At 42.3% G+C, this 22,921-nt stretch overlaps 1 protein-coding gene across 3 annotated transcripts in view; it reads right to left on the reverse strand.

Moving 5' to 3' along the window:
• Positions 1-398: 398 nt before the first annotated feature.
• The window catches only part of LOC124551125 (caspase-1-like), a 148,872-nt gene continuing 126,349 nt past the window's right edge, over positions 399-22,921 (reverse strand). For all 3 annotated transcript variants that reach the window (XM_047126094.1, XM_047126088.1, XM_047126080.1), the window contains one exon: positions 399-746. In XM_047126094.1, coding sequence (XP_046982050.1) covers positions 475-746 — 272 coding nt within the window. In that variant the 3' untranslated portion in view covers positions 399-474. The remainder of the gene's footprint in view (positions 747-22,921) is intronic.

The raw sequence follows: 22,921 nt of genomic DNA on the forward strand, positions 1-22,921 counted from the left end.
TAGCTAACGATTTCTGATCGAAGTCTATATTCATTAATGGTGTCATTCCATTTACTGTGTGGAACTGTATGTACTGCGTATTGTCAAAGTTTAATGAGAGCCCATTTGCAGACAACCACTTAATGATTTTCTGGAAAACATTGTTTACAATTTCACCAGTTAATTATTGTCTGTCGGGTGTGATAGCTATACTTGTATCATCGGCAAAAAGTACCAGCTTTGCATCTTCGTGAATATAGAATGGCAAGTCATTAATATACATTATGAACAGTAGAGGACCCAGGACCGAACCTTGCGGCATCCCATTCTTGATTGTTCCCCAGTATGAGAAATCACCAGTTTTTTGCATATCCATCAGCAAAAGCAACCGAAATATTGGAACAATTACACCATGACAATATAATCAGAAGGTTTTATTTAAGTTAAAGACTTAGTTCCAAGAAAATCAGATGAAAGAAAAGATGGAAGTTGGAGTTATTCCACATTAGGCAAGGCGTCCGGGGCAGCTGCAACAGGCGGCCACAGGTGTACCCGGCGTGTGAGGGAGGAGATGAAGCAGGGGCCCTGCACCAAGCCGTCCATACACGGCTCGGACGGGTCGCTGGAGCGGAACTCCTGGCCCACGATGCGGTTCACGTCGGTTAGCAGCGACACAACGTCCTTGTCGCCCGCGTGCTTTCCCAAGCGAGTACACAGCGTCTGGATGAACCACGAGCCTTTAGTGGGATGGCGGAAGGAGTACAGACCTGCGACATCACAAAATCACCGACGTAAGCGTGAGGCAGGTGCGTGTCACGCTGCTTAAACATATTATGCTTGCTATTTCAACAGACAGAATGAAATTGACAGAGCAGTAAATTGCACATTTTACATCATTTAATGACCCACAAAATACAAATAATTTAATATTTATGCGAAATAATATGTGATTTCCGGCGCAAAAGTTTTGGAACGAAGTGGTGAAATAAACTAAAAACCAGGAAATAATGAGGAGTTAGTACTTTGTACTTCCATCTGCTTTCGCATGCTTTGTACAAGCTTCTGTAAGTACGAAATACTCAGATTTTTCCATTCTTCTTGCAGTCTTCTCCTGACGTCTTGTTAGGACCGTAGGGCGACTTTTCCAATATTTCTTTCTAAAGCATCCCATAAATTACCTATAGGACTCGTGTCCGGACTTTGTGGAGGAGGATGACATCTTTCGGACAGTCGTACAGGAGCCACAACCGTACAAATATAGGCGGTATGTTTGGGGTTGTTGTCCTTATAAAATTTGAAACAGTTTCCAGTTCCCATATTTTCTGCGCTCTTCTTCAAATTGTTCCTTAGAATCTGCAGGTATACATCTTTATCCATTGTTACGTCAATGAAGACCAGCTCACTCACTCCCTGGGCCGACATACAACTCCAAACTATAACTGGCACCTGCCATATTTCACTGTGGATTGCACAGTTTTTCCTTGCAGCTCTTTGTTGGGCTGCCGCCGGACCGTTATTCGTCCATCGGGTCCCGACATGTTAAACTTTTGATTCATCCAAAAAAATTACTTGATTCCACCTCTCCATGATCTTGTTGATGTGTTTCCTTGCCAATAGCAGCCTCTTCTTCCTACTGGCAAGACTGATATAAGGCTTCCTTCTTGCAATTCGCCCCTGGTAATTTTCTCTGTACAGTAGTCGTCTGATTTTGCTAGGACTGGCCATCTCCCCAAACTCTTCCTCAGCCTCAATGGCAATTTGTGTAGCTGTGATTCGTGGATCTTGCTTAACCTTCTGCACTATTGCCCTCTCTTCTCTCCTCACAAATAACGTTGGACGGCCTGTCCGTGGGAGATTTTCTGTCCTGTCGTCATATTTATATCGACGGACGATCTTCCCTGTAGTAATTTTCCTCACATACAGTAACGTTGGTATTTCTTGGCACGTTGTTTCCTTTTCGACGTGGAATATTAGTAACTGTTCAAAAGTGCTGTTTTTACCTCTACGTACCATTTTGTACAAACACACTTGTGTTTCCTTTGAGCTCTCGATATCGCAGGAAGTAACGAATAACAGAGATATGCACACTGGCACTGTTGCCAACATTTGTCCCAAAACTTTTGAAGTACAGAGTTTCATAACACGCAGTAAGAAATGGGCCTTTTTCTGCTGTAAGCAAGCAAATATACGTGATTGCACTTTCCATCGCCCATAGTCACATGTACGACTTGCCGACGTACATCTTTATTTCAGTATTAACTACCCTAAATTCTTTCATACCCAGACACACTGTGAACAATGTTTGTCCCAAAACTTATGAGAGGCACTGTACATAACTTTTAACCCAGCGCGGCAAAGAACCCGGCTCACGCCCCGTGCCCTGACAGGAGTGCCACAGTTCTCAACCTGGCCGGCACATTTCCCACACCACCACGCTACGCTGTCTGATCGCTAGGAGGGGGAAAGGGGGGAAACAGCGAAGAAGTCAATTTGAATGGCAGTCCAGTCGCACTGCATACGACTTGCTTTTATATCCCACATTTCTCAACGACATAGCTACAAAAATTAAATTTTCAGTGTTATTTAATTATTTTTGGCGCGCTGAAGACATCAGATATTTTTTTCTGATACGAACTGTCGGTTTACGGAAAGACTCAGACAATATCACAGATTTTCGCACTCAGGTTGCCATGTAATGGTGATTTATTTGGTGTCATAATCGAAAATACGTTTTTCATACACATGTTTTGATCCAAATATTGTAGCACATTTGCAGCCCCATTATGGAGACGTGGAAACTCTGCCTCAAGAAAACAATGTAGAGGCTCTAAACGATGTTAAAATTAAGGATATTTGTCTTCAAAACCGGAATTACCTTGCAGATCAAACAGTTGCATCTGAACATCCACAGGGGCGCTTTCAACTGGAACAGCAACGGTCCAGAAAACAGCTTGAAACCAGATAAAAGACCAGTGTCCTCAAAACGTTTAGGAAACTATCCTTAAAATTCTTTCAAGGTCACAATAAATTCTTCGAACCTCGCGTTCCTTAATGCCAACGGTCTTAGGGGAGAGGGCTGTCTTTGTCAGAATGTGTCCCTTCTGCGAGACGGTTTTCTTTTAAATGCATCCCCATCAAATTAGAGAGAAGTTACCTTGCAATAGTTTACTGTGGGCAGTGTGCAGTCAAGTCCACTTAAAATCTGAAGTCTCCAATCCAGTTCGGATGTTCTAATTTTCTTTCCTGCAATCCTTTTTCCTTAACAAAATTATCAATAGGGGCTTCTAAATCGGAAAATTGCTCCAAGTGTGCCTCTTGGAACATACTTTTCAGTAAAATATGGAGCCTCCATAATTTTCATTCAGTTCCATTAAAAACAATTGCAGCTGACGGTGGAATAATGAGTGCGACTTCAGAAATTTTACTGTTCATATCTCCAACTTCTTCAAATGCTCCATGCATGCAAGTTCATCACAAAGCGCTTCTTTATGTGCAGAACAATGACTCCAGTCTGTAGACTGTTGTAAGTTTTTGTTCTTTCATTGTCTACTAAGCATTTACATTTTTGCTGCAAGGAACTGTAACACCGTTTCATAGCACATGTGCAGTACCCGTCAGTTATGGGAACTGAGAATTCTCATCCCTCTCTTCTGTCGTTCCTATTCGTTTGAAAGGCTTCTGACGATAGATCGCTAGACTTCCTTTTTTTGTGCAGTCACTGGACCTGTGAACGTCCTGTGAAGTAGCGAAGGGTGAACAAGGCTGACACTACGATTTTGCCGAACTCAGATAATTGTGTCGACCGAAAAATGCCGTACTGCAATGCTAAGTGAAACGTGGTGCGGTTTTGGGTACCTCCGAGAAGTATGGAGCAAAGTGCGCGCGTGAAGTTTTGCAGAAAGTGCGCACCCACCCCATATAGCCCATCGTCTGATGGACAAATGAAAGAATGTCCTCGATATAAAGCCCATCATAACCCAGGCCAATGTAGGTGTGCCCTCACTACGAGGTGTGTTGTGATGGATCACAGAAATCACAAGGTGCATAACATCACAGACAAACGAAAGTATGCCTTCACTATTGGACCTGTAATTCAACAGACCAATGAAAGCATGCCCACACTAGAGCCCTCAAACGGTAGAGAAGGTGCCTCAAAGTGTGTACTCAGCGCAAGGCCTGTAAAACCACCGATCAATGTATGCATGCCTTCGATACAAAGCCTGTCATATGAGGGATCAATGAAAGTTGTAACGTTCTCATATTTTTTCTGCTGTTGTAAATAATTCACCTTTCCTGTGCTAGGACAAAGACGAATGAGCGAACTCCATGAGTTGCGAATAAGATCCTTGTCTCTGTGTTTAATTTTATCTGTGATTGACGTACTTCTTATTTGCGGCATAGTAGCGAGCAGTTTGTGAAGACATCGTTATTTGCGATAGATATGTATTTACCATGTTTTTTTCTTTTTCTTTTTTTCCGTCTGTTCATATCTCTTCGATGTTGTAGCGCATTTTTCGTTTGTCCTGTAATATAGAGATAAAAGTTGATTTCTAGATGTAATATGTAACTGGAAATTATTTCTTTTTTGTAAGTAGATAAATATGTTTAGAGTTTATTGATTGTGGAAAGCTTTAATTTTTTTGTTTATCGTTTACTGTAATAAGTTTGGTAGAAAATAGTTGTGTAAAGATATACGTAATTTACGTTGATGTTGTATAAACTGCGGGCGAGAGTATTGAGAGAGAGCAATATCGATAGTCGATCGAACAAAGCGGGGGTGTGTTGCTGGGTAGCTAGAGAGGCGGACACATGTTTTACTGTGGGAGTCGTGACTTTTACGAGCTGGTGAAGATTGAGTTTAGTGGCAAGCGATGTACGTTTTTAATTACTGTTTTATGCCAGGACGTGATATGATAACAGTGAGAGTAGAAACTGGGCGAAGTAAATACTGAGACTGTGCCGTGAGAGGAAGTAACTATGATAATGCAACCGAGAATGGACGGTATTGTAGCTCTGTGTCTATGAATTGAACTGCGCTTGTATTTTGACTGTGTTTTCGTACACTCAAGTACTGTGAACTTATGTATTTATGGCGGGCGCCCTTGTCCAAGTAGCAAAACATTACAATACTTCTGGTAAATCAGTAATAGTCGTTCTGAACTTAGGCGAACTGTCTATTGTGTGTGAGTACATTCCAGCCCAGGACGTTTTTTCGCGATCGCGGCGCTCATAATACGAATTGATTTTCTACAGAATTCGCGGTCGGCAAGTTTTATAAACTGTGTGTGGCTTAAATAAACTTAAATTGTGTTCGCCAGAAACATTATAACTGTGCACATACGGACATCTGTAACAACAATTACATCGACCAGCCTGTGGCCTGCAAAACGCCACTGTAATCAGATTTGCAGCTTAACGAATACCACCGCCCGCCCGATTACGAGGAAAAATCATCAGCAGCAATCACACGACCGTGGGAGCAGATCTCAGCGTTTGACCAGGACCAGCCAGCTGCCGTCGATATCGCGACCATCGTCACAACACACAAGGTAAGATTTAATAGCAGCGCTCTCCTCTCAAAGACTCAAAATTATTGCAAACAATTTTAATTTGTAATTTCTTTTGCTTTTGGCTGACATTCGCATAACGTTTGTCTTCTTTAGAATAAAAGTGTTCTCCACGTAGTGGAGTGTTCTATGTAGACATTGTTGACTTTCATTAGCAGTAGCCATTTCCCTTTTAATTATTTCCATTTTTTTTACATTTTGAATCCGCTGCCGCTGCATGGATATTTTTTATAACTTTTGGGGGGTATGTGTCTAAATTCGTGTGCTGTAACATTTACCAGAAGTATTGTAATGTTTTGCTACTTGGACAAGGGCGCCCGCCATTAATTTCTTAAACGTCGACCAATGACTGTGAAGGTCGCTTGCTACTGGTGCTAACATTCTATAGTGGGTAATTCAAAGGTGGGTAGCTGTCAAACCACACGGGTTGTAATTACTTTGAATGAGAGTCGCGTAAAATTGTGGGTTCGTCACTCAACTTTGGTATTCTTTTGTCTATTGATGTTAGAAGCAACTTTTTTTTTCTTTGGTCAATGTCATTAAATCTTATTTAGTATGGTTATTCTATGCTAAACTGGGATAAATGCACGGTCAGATATTGTGTTGGGAAGTAAAATTTGGAGAAACGTCTATTTAGATACGACTTGATTTTGACTGCATTAGTTAACACGGTACTTCTCGGATACTTTGGCGATACTTAGTGACAGTGTAGAATCGCAGTCGTCGCAAGTTGAGTGTTTCAGAGAAAGAAATCTTTTATTTTGGAATATCGGAGAAAATACCTGGAATACTTTCTTATGAAGATAAAAACATATTTATAATACTTTCTTGTTATTTATATTGTGTATTTGTGTATGAAACTGGGGACCTAGAAATGACGGAGAGGCTTCGCCCAGCCGTATCCCTCAGTGGTTCACAACCCCACAACAGCCCACAGCAGAACATCCACCCCACCGCCGCCCCATGCCGAACGCAGGGTTATTGTGCGGTTGGACTCCCCCCCTGGAACGTCTCATACCAGACACGTGTAACCCCAAATGTTTGCGTGGTAGAGTAATTATGGTGTAGGCGTACGCGGAGCAGTGTTTGCGCAGCAATAGCCGACATAGCGTAACTGAGGCAGAATAAGGAGAATCAACTCGTATTCGCCGAGGCAGATGGAAAAACGCCTTAAAAACCATCCACAGGCCGGCCGGCACACCGAACCTCGACACTAATCCGCGGGCCGGATTCGTGCCGCCAGGTTTCGAGAGGGTGCGTTTCTGGATGAGGTATCGAATGTATTACTTCCCCCCTACTTATACCTCCCGAGGAGATCACGAATGTAAAATTAGAGAGATTCGAGCGCGCACGGAGGCTTTCCGGCAGTCGTTCTTCCCGCGAACCATACGCGACTGGAACAGAAAAGGGAGGTAATGACAGTGGCGCGTAAAGTGCTCTCCGCCACACACCGTTGTGTGGCTTGCGGAGTATAAATGTAGATGCAGATGTAGACCGGCACGCCTTCCCGCTCGGGAAGCAGCGCGTTAGACCGCGCGGCCAGCTGGGTTGGCTGTTATTTACATTGATGGCAAGAACTTTGAAGAAATTTTAAATATGTGTTTTTAGTTTCTTTTCGTCAATAATTAGAGTCTGATTTGACGTAAACAGATGTAGCTCCGTCATAATAGCTGCTTGTTCCATCAACAGCAAAGTACGTACTGTATTTTGCTGCTGTTAAGTCGGCCATATACTACTTCGAATACTGCAGGGGCAGTTTCTGTTCGTGGACTATCGCCTGTATTTGTCACACTTACAGCACGGATGGTTCAAATGGTTCAAATGGCTCTAAGCACTATGGGACTTAACATCTGAGGTCATCAGTCCCCTAGACTTAGAACTACTTCAATCCAACTAACTTATGGACATCACACACATCCATGCCCGAGGCAGGATTCGGACCTGTGGCCGTAGCAGCAGCGCGGTTCCGGTCTGAAGCGCCCAGAACCGCTCGGCCACAGCGGTCGGATAGCACGGATGGTTTGAAAATGGACACAGGTGTATGAAACTAGTCACCATCAAGAAATGAAAGGTAGATACTTCTCAACGTAATTTATGACGGAGCTGCTAGTTCGTAGAGCTCGATTTCTTGAGAACGATTTTCTTTAAAGTGAAACCCACCTCCATGATTCACAGTAAGGTTTTGAATTCTGAAGTGTGTGCATTGCACCTTACGCCAGACGAAGACACAGATTGTTTCTGAAAAAACATATTTGGGGTAGATTACTTGTCTTTAGCTGTTTCATCTGCTGAGTTGTATTTGCTTTCGAGAACGTCAGTACTCTGGACACAAAACCAGCATGCTGAGCAAGAGGTAAGTCACTTTTATTTAAGAGCAGATCTCACGTTGCATTCTTGAGCTAACAGTGGGTAGTCGGGATTCTCAGATGTCGTGCTAGCGAGCAGAGTAAGTTTCAGTGAACAGTATTGGTAATTTCATACAATTATTTTCTTCTAAGGATAGCAGTAATTTGTTTTTGTGTATATTCCAAGTCAAACATTGCACTTCATCTCACACAGCGTTCATAATGCGCTGAAGTACTGAGTTTTAGTTATATAGTTTTCATTGAGCCCACAATGAGTTTCGTTGGTCATTTAGTTAGATTCATTTTTTTACTCTAAATTTTGCATTTCATGTAGATTAATGGTTTATTTCACGAAACTGTTGACATACGCAACACGGGGCCATCCAACAGTCAGTTTCGCTCAGCAACTGAATAGGTTACCTACAGTACACGTTACGTGAGGAGACAGTTACTGAAATCAATATAATCAGTCTTTTCACATACTGATATTTTTTCTATAGATGTCTTACAAAGCGAGCCCTCATTATTAGATCCGTCATTTGACAGATTACTAAAAGCGTGCTTTCACTACGAGCCCCATCTCAGCCTAGCCGAAAGAAGGCGCGCGTTCTCTATGATGTCAGTCACGTGACGCACCTCGGAGTGGGGCCACATTGGGGTCATTCCATGCCGGACTGCCTAATTTTGGAACATTTTCCTTCTCGATCATCAGGGAGTTCGATGAAATTTTATGTTAACGGTCGCACATGTCCCCAGTGAACACTGATGAAGTTTAACGTTCTTCCAAACAATATTGGCCAGGTACAGTCATTTGTTTGACTTGACGTGCGAGTTTGTGGAGAGCAAAACAAATTTTCAAAAAGCAAACTGAATGTGATCTATTTTTGCAGTTTTTACGTAAATCAAACTTGAACTGATTTAGTAGAAATTTGGAAAACGGTACGGGGACGATACTTCATATAGGAAAACCTAATGATGCTAAGTTGTTGTATCCAAAATTTCAACAAGACGTAAGAAGTCAAAGTTAAAACTTTATTCTCTAACTGATTTCCCGGATACTTTGCCTCGATTTGTGTAACATTGTTAGTTCATATTGGAAATTACACCCGCTGTTCTGCGGTGGATTAAAATATATTGTTACAAATGGGCCTGGTCGAATATACCCTATTTTTACAGTTTCACAAAAATTGACATCTTTTCGACGAATTTGTGGATTATTGAAATAGTAGGGGAATTAAATTTTGTACTCTACATCCTTGTGCTACCGAGCACGTATTCAGCGTAGTTTGTTCTAAGATATATAAGAATCCGAAATTTATATTTTTTCTTGCCGTGATTTCACAACCAACTTTGGTCCAAATTATATGGCATTGTTAGACCGCGTTGGATAATCAAACACAGTCTGTTTTGCGATTCACATCATACTATTTCTAATGAGCCCAATTTGGAGAGTTTTATAGAAAACTGTTTTTTGCAAAATCAGATCGAAAATACTACAGTTTTAAAATTTTTACAGAATCTTCGACTTTACGCTCAACGTATTCAGTACTGGAAAGTGATGCTTAAATGAAACTTTGTATTTGCGAACCTTGTGTTGTTAGATTGCTACTACCCAAGTTTTACGTTCGTCGTACCTGTAGTGCCTGAGACAGGCCTACAAGGAGCCAAACATTGAAAGTTTTTCGGGTGTCAATATTTTAGCCCTTTTGCCTAACATTTTCTGTCTGAATACCGCTCGTAAAATTATTTTTGCTCTAGATATAACAGCTCAAAGACGCCACAAATTCACGCACGCTCTGGACGAGGATAGCCATAGAGTCAAACAAGAGACTATATATCTCTTCCAGTAAAAAATATACCGTCAGAGAACAGAGAAGGTTGCTTTCATTTCGAAGCCATGGAGAACTGATCATACGAAGGCTAAGGATACGAGACCAATCAATTTGGCTTCCTTTATTTTAAAGAGATTAGAAGTACAGGTTAATGTGTATGTTAGGAAAAGAGATTTAAGTTAGGTCCCTCTACATGGAAACGAAAGTGCGTCTGAACCACGCAAATCGTACGAAGGCAGAAAAAGGCAGGAAAAGTTGCACACTTTGAGGCATTGCTCTCTCCATCTTCCTGCATATTGAGGGAGCTTTTAGCAATGTTATCTTCGAATCAAGCTGCATAAGAGCATGGTACTGAGACTACCATATGCCGGTGGATTAAGACCATACTGAGTAGAAGAAAGGTATAAGCCTCCATGATGAATGAGAAAATGGTGATCATCACTATCATAGGGTGTCCACGACAAGTGTTTTCTTCCCACTCCTGTGGAACGTAGCAGAAAATGAACTGATTGGAAAGTCACATATCGGAGGATATTTTACCAAGGATACACAGACGATTTACTCATAGTAATACTTGGCTAATTTGTTAATATTGTTCGAAGAGTGGCATAAGGTGCACTGAATATTGTGCAAAACAGGGGTGGAAAACAGGATCTAAAGGTCAGTCCCAAGAAAACTGTCGTAGTACCATTTACGAGACAGCATTCCAGTTCACGTAATGGAACCTCAAGCTTCTCGACGAAATTTTACAAGCAAAGAGGGTAGTGAAGTATCTACGGGCAACCATGGATGCGAAACTGTGATGGATCCCTCACCTCAAGAATATATGTTCCAAGGCAAAAGGTACTCGTATGGGAATTAGAAGGGCCTGTGGTAAAAACTGGTGTCCAAACTCAGGGAGTTTGTACTGAATATATACCACTGTAGTCGGACCCAGGCTAACATATGGGGTTACAGAATGGTGGAATGAAGTGAACAGAGGGTGGGTGCTAAGGAGCTTGGCTTGCTTATCCATAACAGGAGGAATTAGCAGCACGCCCACTGTTTGATTGGAGGCCAAGCCGGACATGCGCATTACACCTTTGGGTTACAATGGAGGCAGCGGTGGTGACATAAATGTTAAAAAAAAGTCTAAGTAACTAGATACCCTCAAGATATCCACAATCTACAGAAATATAATGACTATGATAAATATAGGAATGGTTAGGGAAGTAGCAGCTGATTATGCAACACCTACATTTTTATCTACATAAATACACACCACTTCAATTTAAGGCACGTGGCGGAGGGTACACTGTAACACTACTAGTCATGAACTTTCCTCTTCCACTCACAAATGGAGAGAGGGGAAACAACTGTGTATATGGCTCCGTACGAGCCCTAATTGCTAGTATCTTATCTTCGTGGTCCTTACGCGCAGTGTATGTTCGCTGCAGTAGAATCGTTCTGCAGTCAACTTCAAAGGCTGGTTCTGTAAATTTTCTTAGTAGTGTTCCTCGAAAAGAATGTCACCTTCCCTCCAGGGATTGCCATTTGAGTTTCTGAAGCTTGTCCGTGACACTTTAATGTTATTCGAACCTGTTGTTGTTGTTGTTGTTGTTGTTGTGGTCTACAGTCCAGAGACTGGTTTGATCCAGCTCTCCATGCTACTCTATCCTGTGCAAGGTTCTTCATCTCCTACTACCTACTGCAACCTACATCCTTCTGAACCTGTTTAGTGTATTCATCTCTTGGTCTCTCTCTACGATTTTTACCCTCCACGCTGCCCTCCAATACTAACTTGGTGATCACTTGATGCCTCAGAATATGCCCTACCAGCCGATCCCTTCTTCCAGTCAAGTTGTGCCACAAACTTCTCTCCAGTTCTATTCAGTACCTCCTCATTAGTTATGTGATCTACCCATCTAATCTTCAGCATTCTTCTGTAGCACCACATTTCAAAAGCTTCTATTCTCTTCTTGTCCAAACTATTTATCGTCCACGTTTCACTTCCATACATTGCTACACTCCATACAAATACTTTCAGAAACGACTTCCTGACGCTTAAATCTATACTCGATGTTAGGAAATATGTATTCTTCAGAAACGCTTTCCTTGCCATTGCCAGTCTACATTTTATATCCTCCATACTTTGACCATCATCAGTTATTTGGCTCCCCAAATAGCAAAACTCCTTTACTACTTTAAGTGTCTCATTTCCTACTCTAATTCCCTCAGCATCATCCCACTTAATTCGACTGCATTCCATTATCCTCGTTTTGCTTTTGTTGATGTTCATCTTATATCCTCCTTTCAAGACACTGTCCACTCCGATCAACTGCTCTTCCAAGTCCTATGCTGTCTCTGACAGAATTACAATGACGTCAGCGAACTTCGAAGTTTTTATTTCTTCTCCATGGATTTTAATTCCTACACCGAATTTTTCTTTTGTTTCCTTTACTGCTTGCTCAATATACAGATTGAATAACATCGGGGAGAGGCTACAACTCTGCCTCACTCCCTCCCCAACCACTGCTTCCCTTTCATGCCCCTCGACTCTTATAACTGCCATCTGGTTTCTGTGGAAATTTCCTACCACAATCCTCACATGCACGTTCCATTTCACATCACTTTGAAACATTACGCGTAGATATTTAAACGATGTTACAGTGTCGAGCAGCACTCTATTAATGCCTTATCCGAATATTTGTTTCCTACTCATTCGCAAAACTTACGATTTTTTCTACATTTAGATCGAGCTGCCATTCATCATGTCAACCATAAATTTGGTCTAAGCCATCTTGAATCCTCCCACAGTCATTTGACTTCGTTGGCTTACTGAAGACGACAGCATCATTAGCAAACAGCCGCACATTATTGCCCACCCCGTCCACCAAATCATAGAGAATAATATCGATCCAACCACGCTTCCCTGGCGCTACGGTCGCAGGTTCGAATCCTGCCTCGGGCATGGATGTTTGTGATGTCCTTAGGTTAATTAGGTTTAAGTAGTTCTAAGTGCTAGGGGACTCATGACCTCAGCAGTTAAGTCCCATAGTGCTCAGAGCCATTTGAGCCAATTTGAACACTTCCCTAGGGCACTCCTGACGATACCCTAATGTCTGTTGAACACTCGCCGTCGAAGACAACATACTGAGCTCGATTACTTAAGAAGCCTTCGAGTCACTCATGTAACTGCGAACTTATTCCATATGCTCGTACCTTCGTTAACAGCTCCAATGGGGCACCGCGGCATCCCTAACTCGCGGTACAGGGCAACCTGAGTTTCGCACTAGAGGCGCTTTCTAAAACCATGCTGATTTGCGGTTATAAGATTTATTATATTCGAACCGAGAATCTGTTCAAGAATTCTGCAGCAAATCGATGTTAGGGGTATTGCTCTTTAATTTGGCGGGTCCGTGGTTTTGCCCTTTTTGTATAGAGGATGCACTTGCGCTTTTCTCCGATCATCTGGGACTCTGCGCTGGCCGGCCTGGGTGGTCGAGCGGTTCTAGACGCTATAGTCTGGAACCGCGCGACCGCTACGGTCGCAGGTTCGAATCCTGCCTGGGGCATGGGTGTGTGTGATGTCCTTAGGTTAGTTAGGTTTAAGTAGTTCTAAGTTCTAGGGGACTGATGGCCTCAGAAGTTAAGTCCCATAGTGCTCAGAGCCATTTGAACCATTTGAGGAGAACTAGCGTAGATGCTTAAAGGCTCGTAGCATCTTCAGCCAGTCAAGCATCTATGAAATCTCTATCATCCCTTGCAATGATATCAAAGATCATAGTAGAATGCCACGATGCCCTTGTGAGACCAGGTGAAAACACCAGAATAAAACTGCTGTGGATCCCTGGTCACTCAGGAACAACTGGCAACGGACAAGCTGATAAGCTGGCCAAGACAGGTGTGACGATACATTTATTGCACCAGAACCTACCCTAACCATACTAACGCAACGGTAAAATCAAAACTACGTAGCTGGATCAGGAGGCAACATGTAGAATATTGATGATCCAAAAGCAAAAACTTGGCAAGTTAATGAAGCCAAAGGCAAGTTTCACGAGAAGTTCTGTAATCCCGGACTTGGACAACGTATAAGTAATGACTGGCCATGAGAACTTTGAGAAACACCAAGATACTATTACTATGGAGAAAGAAGCCCCTAAGTGTAAACATTGTGATGAGAGGGATGAAATCGCGACACACCTGAGCTTGTAATGAGAAGCGTTAGACGTCCAAAGACACAGGATATTCGTGTCATTAAGTCTTGAAGAAATAGTGTCCAATAAGGAACTACTAAAGGGTTTCCTACTACATATTTAGGCTACTGGTTAGCGTTGCTGGTATCACAGGTGGGCAACAATGGGCTTGACCACTGTTGTTTTTGTCTCCCTGTGCAAATCAAATCAATCACCAAACCCACTCAGTACAAGGACTGATCACTGGGAGGTTCATAGTATCACAGAAGAATTAAAGTATTACTTTGTTGTGAGGGCGGTCATACGACAAACGAAAGTGTGCCCTCACTATGAGAAACAGCCACTCCCACTGGAGGTTGGAGTCCTCCCTCGGGCACGGGCGTGTGTGTTGTTCTTAGAATTGGTTAGTTTAAGTTAGTTTAAATAGTGTGTAAGTCTAGGGACCGATGACCCCTGTAGTTTGTTCCCTTAAGAACGCATACACACACTCACACTGTGAGAAGTGTCATTAATGGACTGATGTCAGTGTGCTCTTGCTGCGAGTTCTGTATTTTGGCATACCAATAAAAGTGTGTCCTCACTATGTGCCAAGAAAAGAGTGCCCCCATTACAAGACACATTTAACTGTGGATTCATCACAGTGTGGCATTGTGGTGAGCGTACTGTAAGACCTTCGGTACACACACCCTCAGATTATTTGACTTGTCGCTCTTACGAAGTAGGTGAATATCAGCAATATGTCTCGTGGTCTTATCGTGGAGTGTTTATCTTCTGCCATTAGGTCAGACGATAGAAATGCCTCTTGCATGCTTAGAGTAGCAGATTGACGGTGACCAACTTTAAAAAGAACTTGCTTAATTTTCACCCACATTTATTAAAATAATAAAAAGCTTAAAAATTACTTAACTTGGTTCTGGATGCTATTTACAATTGACAGTCTGAAGTTCCTTTGGTATTGGTACGTTAATCTTATTCTCACATATATCTCTGATACTTGACAAAAGTGTCTATACATTTATCTTCATGGCGATGTACAGGAATATGGTAATTTTATTGGGCCCAGACTGAAACTTGACTATAGACTGGTACAGACAAATGTAGAACTTGTACAGACTGACTAATCGGAGGTCTGTACACTCATTATAATACCACGCGTGTTCATGAATCATTGCGCGAGTGTGATCCACGAGGCGAAAAGGTGCTATGTTAGCAGCAATCTCATTGGCTGCGTTACATATTAATACGCGGATTGGCGGAAGCAGAATTTGGTCTGTCTCTATGGCAGCGCCATCTCGTAGTGCGGAAACAAACGAGCGCTGCGCCTTCGCTGTTGTGCTTAGCGGGGCGTGCTCTAGTGGGAAAGATGTGTACACGCTGACTACGCGGAACTATGTACACAACAGCCATCACTATGAAACGCATAATATCACAGATCACAAAAGCGTTCCCTCGCAGCAATGGCCATCGTCTGACAGTCCAATGAATGTGTTCCTCACTATAAAGCCTGTCATATGATGGAAAAATAAAAGTGTCCATCGCTAAGAGGCCTGTCAAATGATGGACCAATGAAATCAAACCCATTCTACAAATCGTAACTTTTTTTAAGTTGTTCATTGTTAACTATAAAGAGTTACAAAAAATAACCTGGTCAATCAAAGTTTCAATTACTTCCTTCTTTTATTGCTTCATTGTCTTATTCCGTTTGGAGTGATGTAATATGCGAATACACCTCCACTGAAATGATCAGTCCCAGTCATGTTTCTGTTAATGCTCCTACCGGTTCTAGACTAACAACTGATAATAACATGAAGTTAAGGAACTATATTGAGGCATATCATACAATTGTGTAAAGAAATAGGTATAACCGAATATCCATAGTAATAGTATCTCTACTACTCATTTCATAATATAAGAAAGCATCTTTCTTTGTTGTGCATAGATGGATGTTGCTTTTGAGATTAGAGAAATAATAACATATACTCGCTCTTCTAACGTAACACTAACTCTACATTTTATGAGAAAAGTCATCATCAGTATTATCAGACATTAACTACTACATTAACAGGTATTTCTCATCTGCGTCTCAGGCGGTTCTTCATGCTTATGTACGTTCCGCCGTCCTCCACACCGTCCAGGATTAGAAATCTCTTCACCCTTCAACTCACCTTCCACACACCTTTCTCAGGCTCTTTTCATTCTTTTAATTACACTCAGTAGTTGTCTTGCTCTCCCACTACCCTCAGCATCTACTTATTTCTCACCATACCCATCTTATTGCTTCCATCAGTCAAATACGTAAAGTATTAGTAAGATCCCGCGATCACTTTTTGTACTTTTTGTCAAAACGTTCCATCAGGATAGAAATTTTAGTTTCCGTAATAACTAGTTTCGGCTACTACCATTATTGGACTCCATTAAAACGCGAAATGACAATTGAACATTAGAAACAAACTAAACGTTGTTGTTACGGTCTTCAGTCTAAAGACTGGTTTGTACAATTCTCCAAGCTATTCTATTCCGTGCAAGCCCCTTCATCTCCAATTAACTATTACAACTTACATCCTTTTGAACCTGCTTACTGTAATCATCTCTTGTTCTCCCTTTACAGATTTTAGCCCCCACACTTCCTTTCAGTATTAAATTGATGACTCCTTGATGGTTCAAAATGCACCTTATCAACCGATTCCTTTCTTTAGTCAAGTTACGCCACAAATTTCTTTTCTCTCCAAATCTATGCAGTACCTTCTCATTGGTTACACGACCTACCCATTTAATCTTCGTCTTTCTTTTATAGCACCACATTTCAAAAGCTCTTCTCTTATTGCCTGAGCTGCTCATCGTCTACGTTTCACTTCCATACAAGGGCAAGCTTCAGACTAGTACCTTCAGAAAAGAATTCCTGACACTTAAAGCTATATTGGATGCAAACATACTTCTCTCCTCCAGAACCGAATTTTTTGGCAATGCCAGTCTATATTTTACACTGATGAGCTAAAGTATTATGACCACCCGCTTAACAGCTTGTTTGTCCATCTTTGTAATGAAATACACCATTGATTCTGCGTATCAGAGATCAGACAGTTTGTTGATAGGATTATGGAGGTATGTGGCATTAGATGTCGACGCGAAGGTCATGTAATTCGAATAAATTACGAGCCTGTTATCTGAGTACGCGGCGATGGCACCCGATGCGGACCCAAATGGATTCCATAGGATTTACATCAGGCGAATTTGATCGGCGAAATTTCAACGTGAGTTCAGTCTTAAACTCCTCAAACCACTGAGGACAATTATATTAATGAAAGATGACACCGCCGTTGGGGAAGATATAAAGGGATGCGGGTGGTCCGCAGCTATCAGCGGGTCTTCAGTTACTACCACAGGTCCTATGCAAGCGCAGAAGAATGTCTCCCGTAGCATAATATTGATCCCACCAGCCTGCGTCCGTGGCACGCTGGACGTTTCGAGCGCCGTTCATCTCGATGACGGCGTCTGTGGGGGCGGCCATCGACCTAGTGTAGCAAAAATGTGATTCACCAGAAGAGTCGACACGTTTACATTGATCGACGGTCGAGCCCCGATGTTTGCGCGCCCACTGCAATCGTAATACGAACACGCAGGGGTGGTCAGTTGTTCGATGGAGCCGTTTGTAGCAGCTCCAAAGGCTGATAGGGTTTTCTTCATTTTCCAACCACCTCTCTACAAAATTGTCGAAAAAATCAGAAAGCCTAGGAACATCCGCTGCCTGTGAATGTATCTCCAGCCTGCCATCACATACATCTTCAGGCCGTAGAAACGCCAGTGCCGCACACGTGCGAACTTGTTGTCTCACTTCCTCATTTTCTTTATATTCTCGAGTGAGTCCAAGATCCTGTACTTTCCTCCAGAAAGACTTTCTCATGTAGAAATAGCGTCCATGCACTGAGGAAGTTGGTAACGTATGTATAATTGCAGAAATCGCTCCTGACTCAAAATCTACAGTCACACCTGCAGGGTTCCATTCTGGAATATTTTCCAGCACATTTCTGAAAAGTCGGATGTGTGTCTCTCTCCTTTTATTTGGTAAAAATGCAAATGCAACTGGTTCGATATTAGTCTCATTTTTATTACTTCCAAAATCTGCATGAACTGTATACAGGGTGTTACAAAAAGGTACGGCCAAACTTTCAGGAAACATTCCTCACACACAAAGAAAGAAAATATGTTATGTGGACATGTGTCCGGAAACGCTTACTTTGCATGTTAGAGCTCATTTTATTACATCTCTTCCAATCACATTAATCATGGAATGGAAACACACAGGAACAGAAGGTACCAGCGTGACTTCAAACACTTTGTTACAGGAAATGTTTAAAATGTCCTCCGTTAGCGAGGATACATGCATCCACCCTCTGTCGCATGGAATCCCTGATGCGCTGATGCAGCCCTGGAGAATGGCGTATTGTATCACAGCCGTCCACAATATGAGCATGAAGAGTCTCTACATTTGGTACCGGGGTTGCGTAGACAAGAGCTTTCAAATGCCCCCATAAATGAAAGTCAAGAGGGTTGAGGTCAGGAGAGCGTGGAGGCTATGCAATTGGTCCGCCTCTACCAATCCATCGGTCACCGAATATGTTGTTGAGAAGCGTACGAACACTTCGACTGAAATGTGCAGGAGCTCCATCGTGCATGAACCACATGTGTCGTACTTGTAAAGACACATGTTCTAGCAGCACAGGTAGAGTATCCCGTATGAAATCATAATAACGTGCTCCATTGAGTGTAAGTGGAAGAACATGTGGCCAAATCAAGACATCACCAACAATGCCTGCCCAAACGTTCACAGAAAATCTGTGTTGATGACGTGATTGCAAAATCGCGTGCGGATTCTCGTCAGCCCACACATGCTGATTGTGAAAATTTACTATTTGATCACGTTGGAATGAAGCCTCATCCGCAAAGAGAACATTTGCACTGAAATGAGGATTGACACATTGTTGGATGAACCATTCGCAGAAGTGTACCCGTGGAGGCCAATCAGCTGCTGATAGTGCCTGCACACGCTGTACATGCTACGGAAACAACTGGTTCTCCCGTAGCACTCTCCATACAGTGACGTGATCAACGTTACCTTGCACAGCAGCAACTTCTCTGACGCTGACTTTAGGGTTATCGTCAACTGCACGAAGAATTGCCTCGTCCATTGCAGGTGTCCTCTTCCCCAGTAGCGAGTCATAGGCTGGAATGTTCCGTGCTCCCTAAGACGCCGATCAATTGCTTCGAACGTCTTCCTGTCGGGACACCTTTGTTATGGAAATCTGTCTCGATACAAACGTAAAGCGCCACGGCTATTGCCCCGTGCTAATCCATACATCAAATGGGCGTCTGCCAACTCCGCATTTGTAAACATTACACTGACTGCAAATCCACGATCGTGATGAACACTAACCTGTTGATGCTACGTACTGATGTGCTTGATGCTAGTACTGTAGAGCAATGAGTCGCATGTCAACACAAGCACCGAAGTCAACATTACCTTCCTTCAATTGGGCCAACTGGCGGTGAATCGAGGAAGTACAGTACATACTGACGAAATTAAAATGAGCTCTAACATGGAAATTAAGCGTTTTCGGACACATGTCCACATAACATCTTTTCTTTATTTGTGTGTGAGGAATGTTTCCTGAAAGTTTGGCGATACGTTTTTGTAACACCCTGTATATCTGTGAAAACTGTTTGCTACAGCACTTGAACGTGCCATCCATAAAAAAAGTCTCGTTTACTTCTTAGAGCCTCTCTCCCTGCTCTTCCACAAGAAACTATTATCCTGTCTCCTGATTTATCGTCGCTTAACAGGACACTGCTGTCATCATCCATAGTTAATAGCTCTGCTTTAAGTTCAGTCTCTTCTCTTGTCTCTGGATCCCTCTCACTTCCCTGTGACTTTGCCCGCCCTCTTCGTTGTTCGCTGCTCTGGCATTTCTGTCACAAAGTCGTACCCTCGATTATGCAAGCTACCTAACTCCTCTGAATAGATTTTAGAAATAAACGTATTTTCCTCTCGTGCCCTCTTTTTTGCCTGGTTCAGAGTCCTCTGTACTTCCAACCTTGCGCCATCCAGAGCTCCATATTGATGCTGGTGCGAAAAGAGCACTGTAGAATTCTTGGATTTAAGCTTTCCGCGGCTATGCTTCCGTGTAAGAATAACCTTCATAGCGGCAACTAGGCTTACCACGACTTGTCGTTGAAACTTCCATATCACAACTATTGAGATGGTAAGATCCAATGGCACGATGTGAAGTCTACGAAAACTAGAGCGACACTAATAGGCAGACGGGACTGTGCGGGCGGAGTTCGGCCGCGCCCAGGGAACAGGTAGAGCAAGGTGATTGGGACGGTCCGGATGCAGCTAGGGCGGGACACAATGGACGCAGGTACGAGGCAGAGGGTGGGCAGATTTCTAGTGGGGCTTGAAAACTTTTAACAAATTTACGAGTATATGCGTTGTTCAAACTCGTGCCTGTGGTAAAGAGACTGCAACAATAATAGACAAACTGTGATTTTTAGTTGAAAGTGCCATCCAAGTCCTATAAACATTCTCACGCTGTGGCTGATATTTCTTTTTAAGTTTTTTGTCATTATTTTGATGACTCAACTGTTAGATTTCCAAGACATTCAAAGGTCACTGACAGATGTCAGAAAAGACAATATTACTACTACTTTCATTGGATTCTTCTCCATTTGCTCTTTCTTCAACTAATACACTATCTTCTTTTGCATAGCAGTTATGTGGAAGATTTTCTACGTTTTCTTTAAGTCCTTCAGTTTGATCAAGAACCACCTCCCTAATAGGTTCTTAATTTTTGTTAGTCTCTTCAATTTTTTGATCATCTGCAAATGCATTCTTGAACTATAATATTTTTGAGCCTTCTTTCCTGTCCTTTGGGTCGAGTGCTTCTCTGACGTAAGTTTAACAAATTTCAGCATTGAACCGGCCAACAAATAGACCTTCAAAAACCTGACAACAAATTACTTGTCCATTTATTTATTTACTTATTTTGTGCTCCGCTTGGGCAACGTCACTGTGTATATGTTCCGAACCAAATTTCTGCACAAATGAACAGATTTTTTTTTTTTTTTTTACCTTTTAACCAGTAACGGTGGAGAATTCATACATTCGGTCAGCTACGGAGCTCCATGTTCAACAGTGCGACAATTAGGTCAGTTTCTTTCTTTCTCTGTGAGGTTTGTAATGTTTTAACTCCGAAACAATTAACTGAAGTACGTAATCGTTTTCTGTTTCGTGTTTTCTGTTTCATGGCGCCAGGTGGGGACAGTGGAGAGCAGCGTCGTATACCGTACTTCGTTCGTAACTGGCCTGAGAGCGACGATCGCTGAAAATCTACCAGCCGACAGCGAGCCCACAAATGTAGATGCGCCAGAACTCGCCTGGGTCGCTGTCCCTTAACTAGTGTACATATTTTAAAGGAAAACGTTTCATTGTAACTGTATATACGTCCATCTGCCGACCCATTCACAGCATCGAACATGTTATCGTTGACTGCGGCAGAAACTTTTGTCATGTACTGTGTGTGATTCAATGAGAAGAACACAATGAAGTCGAGTCACAACATTTTTTTTTTTTTAAATTGTGTGGCGAAGGAAAACTGCTCTGTTGAATTTTAAACTTTTGTTAGTAAAAGCATCACAAAAGTATTAATGAACCTCTGAAGCAGTGATCTTGCGTAAACTAAAATGTGCCTCGAATGATTTTAACGAGTTAAAAGTAATTTCAAGTTATGAAGTCACATCCTTTCAATTTTACAAAGATACTAACAAACAAGACCATGAATAATGAAACTTTTATAAGTAAAAATTTCATTAATAATAACTCGGTTTAGAAACATAAGCTGTGGAACATCATTGGAGCAAAGAGCTCAGACAGTCGATATACGGATTCACAGGTACAGTAAACTATGACGGAAAGAATTTTCTGCAACAGGTAGATGCCTCCTCCCATTAGATTAACTCCGCGCGAGCCCAGATAGAACCTTTTAACAAACAATTACGTCGCTTATATTTCTAAGTGACGTTTGCAGGAAAAAATACCTCTGAATAGTAACCACCTTGAACCACAGCAGTGAATACGCGGAGAAAGAGCACACCCAACTTCACTATATTCTGGCAACCGAGAAGGGCGTACAGCTACTTAAATACGCATTATACGAGGGCTATCCACAAAGTACATTAGGTTTTGTAATTAAAAATAAATAAAATATTGGAAATTTTTTTATTATATACAGATGAAAGCCACACTTAAATACTACTTTTCTACATAGTTGCCATTTAAATTAAGGCACTTATAGTATCGATGGACGAGCTTGGAAATTCCTTCGTCGTAAAATTCGGCCGCCTGCGCCTTCAACCACGTGGTTACCTCTTCTTGAAGCTGTGCGGCGTCATCAAAACGCTGCATAGCCAACCACTTCTTCATTTCTGGGAATAAGTGGAAGTCGCTCAGTGCCAGGTCGGGACTGTACGGCGGATGAGGAAACAACTCCCACTTAAAAGATTCGAGAACTTCACAAGTGGCATTTGCCGTGTGGGCCCAGGCGTTGTCGTGAATCAGCAAGATCTTTGAGCCCAACTTTCCCCTGCGCTTGTTTTGTATTGCTCTTCTGAGGTTGTGCAGAGTTTGGCAATACCTTTGAGAGTTTATTGTAGTGCCTCTTTCGAGGAAATCCACAAAAATCACACCTTTTCTGTACCAAAAGACAGTCGCCATCACGTTCCTTGCCGACATTGTCTGCATGCATTTCTTGGGTTTTTGGGGGGAATTTGTGTGCCCCCACCGCATTGACTGCAATTTTGTCTCGCAGTTCACATGCTTAACCCATGTTTCGTCACTAGTAACGATGCGATCGAGGAATGAGTCGCCATGTTTCTCGTAAGCGCCCAAAAACGTTAACGCTGCAGCCATTCGCTGACTTTTGTGAATCTCTGTCAAGATTTTTGGTATCCATCTTGCACAAAACCTG

This window comes from Schistocerca americana, chromosome 1, assembly GCF_021461395.2.
Source record: "Schistocerca americana isolate TAMUIC-IGC-003095 chromosome 1, iqSchAmer2.1, whole genome shotgun sequence".
Taxonomy (NCBI): domain Eukaryota; kingdom Metazoa; phylum Arthropoda; class Insecta; order Orthoptera; family Acrididae; genus Schistocerca; species Schistocerca americana.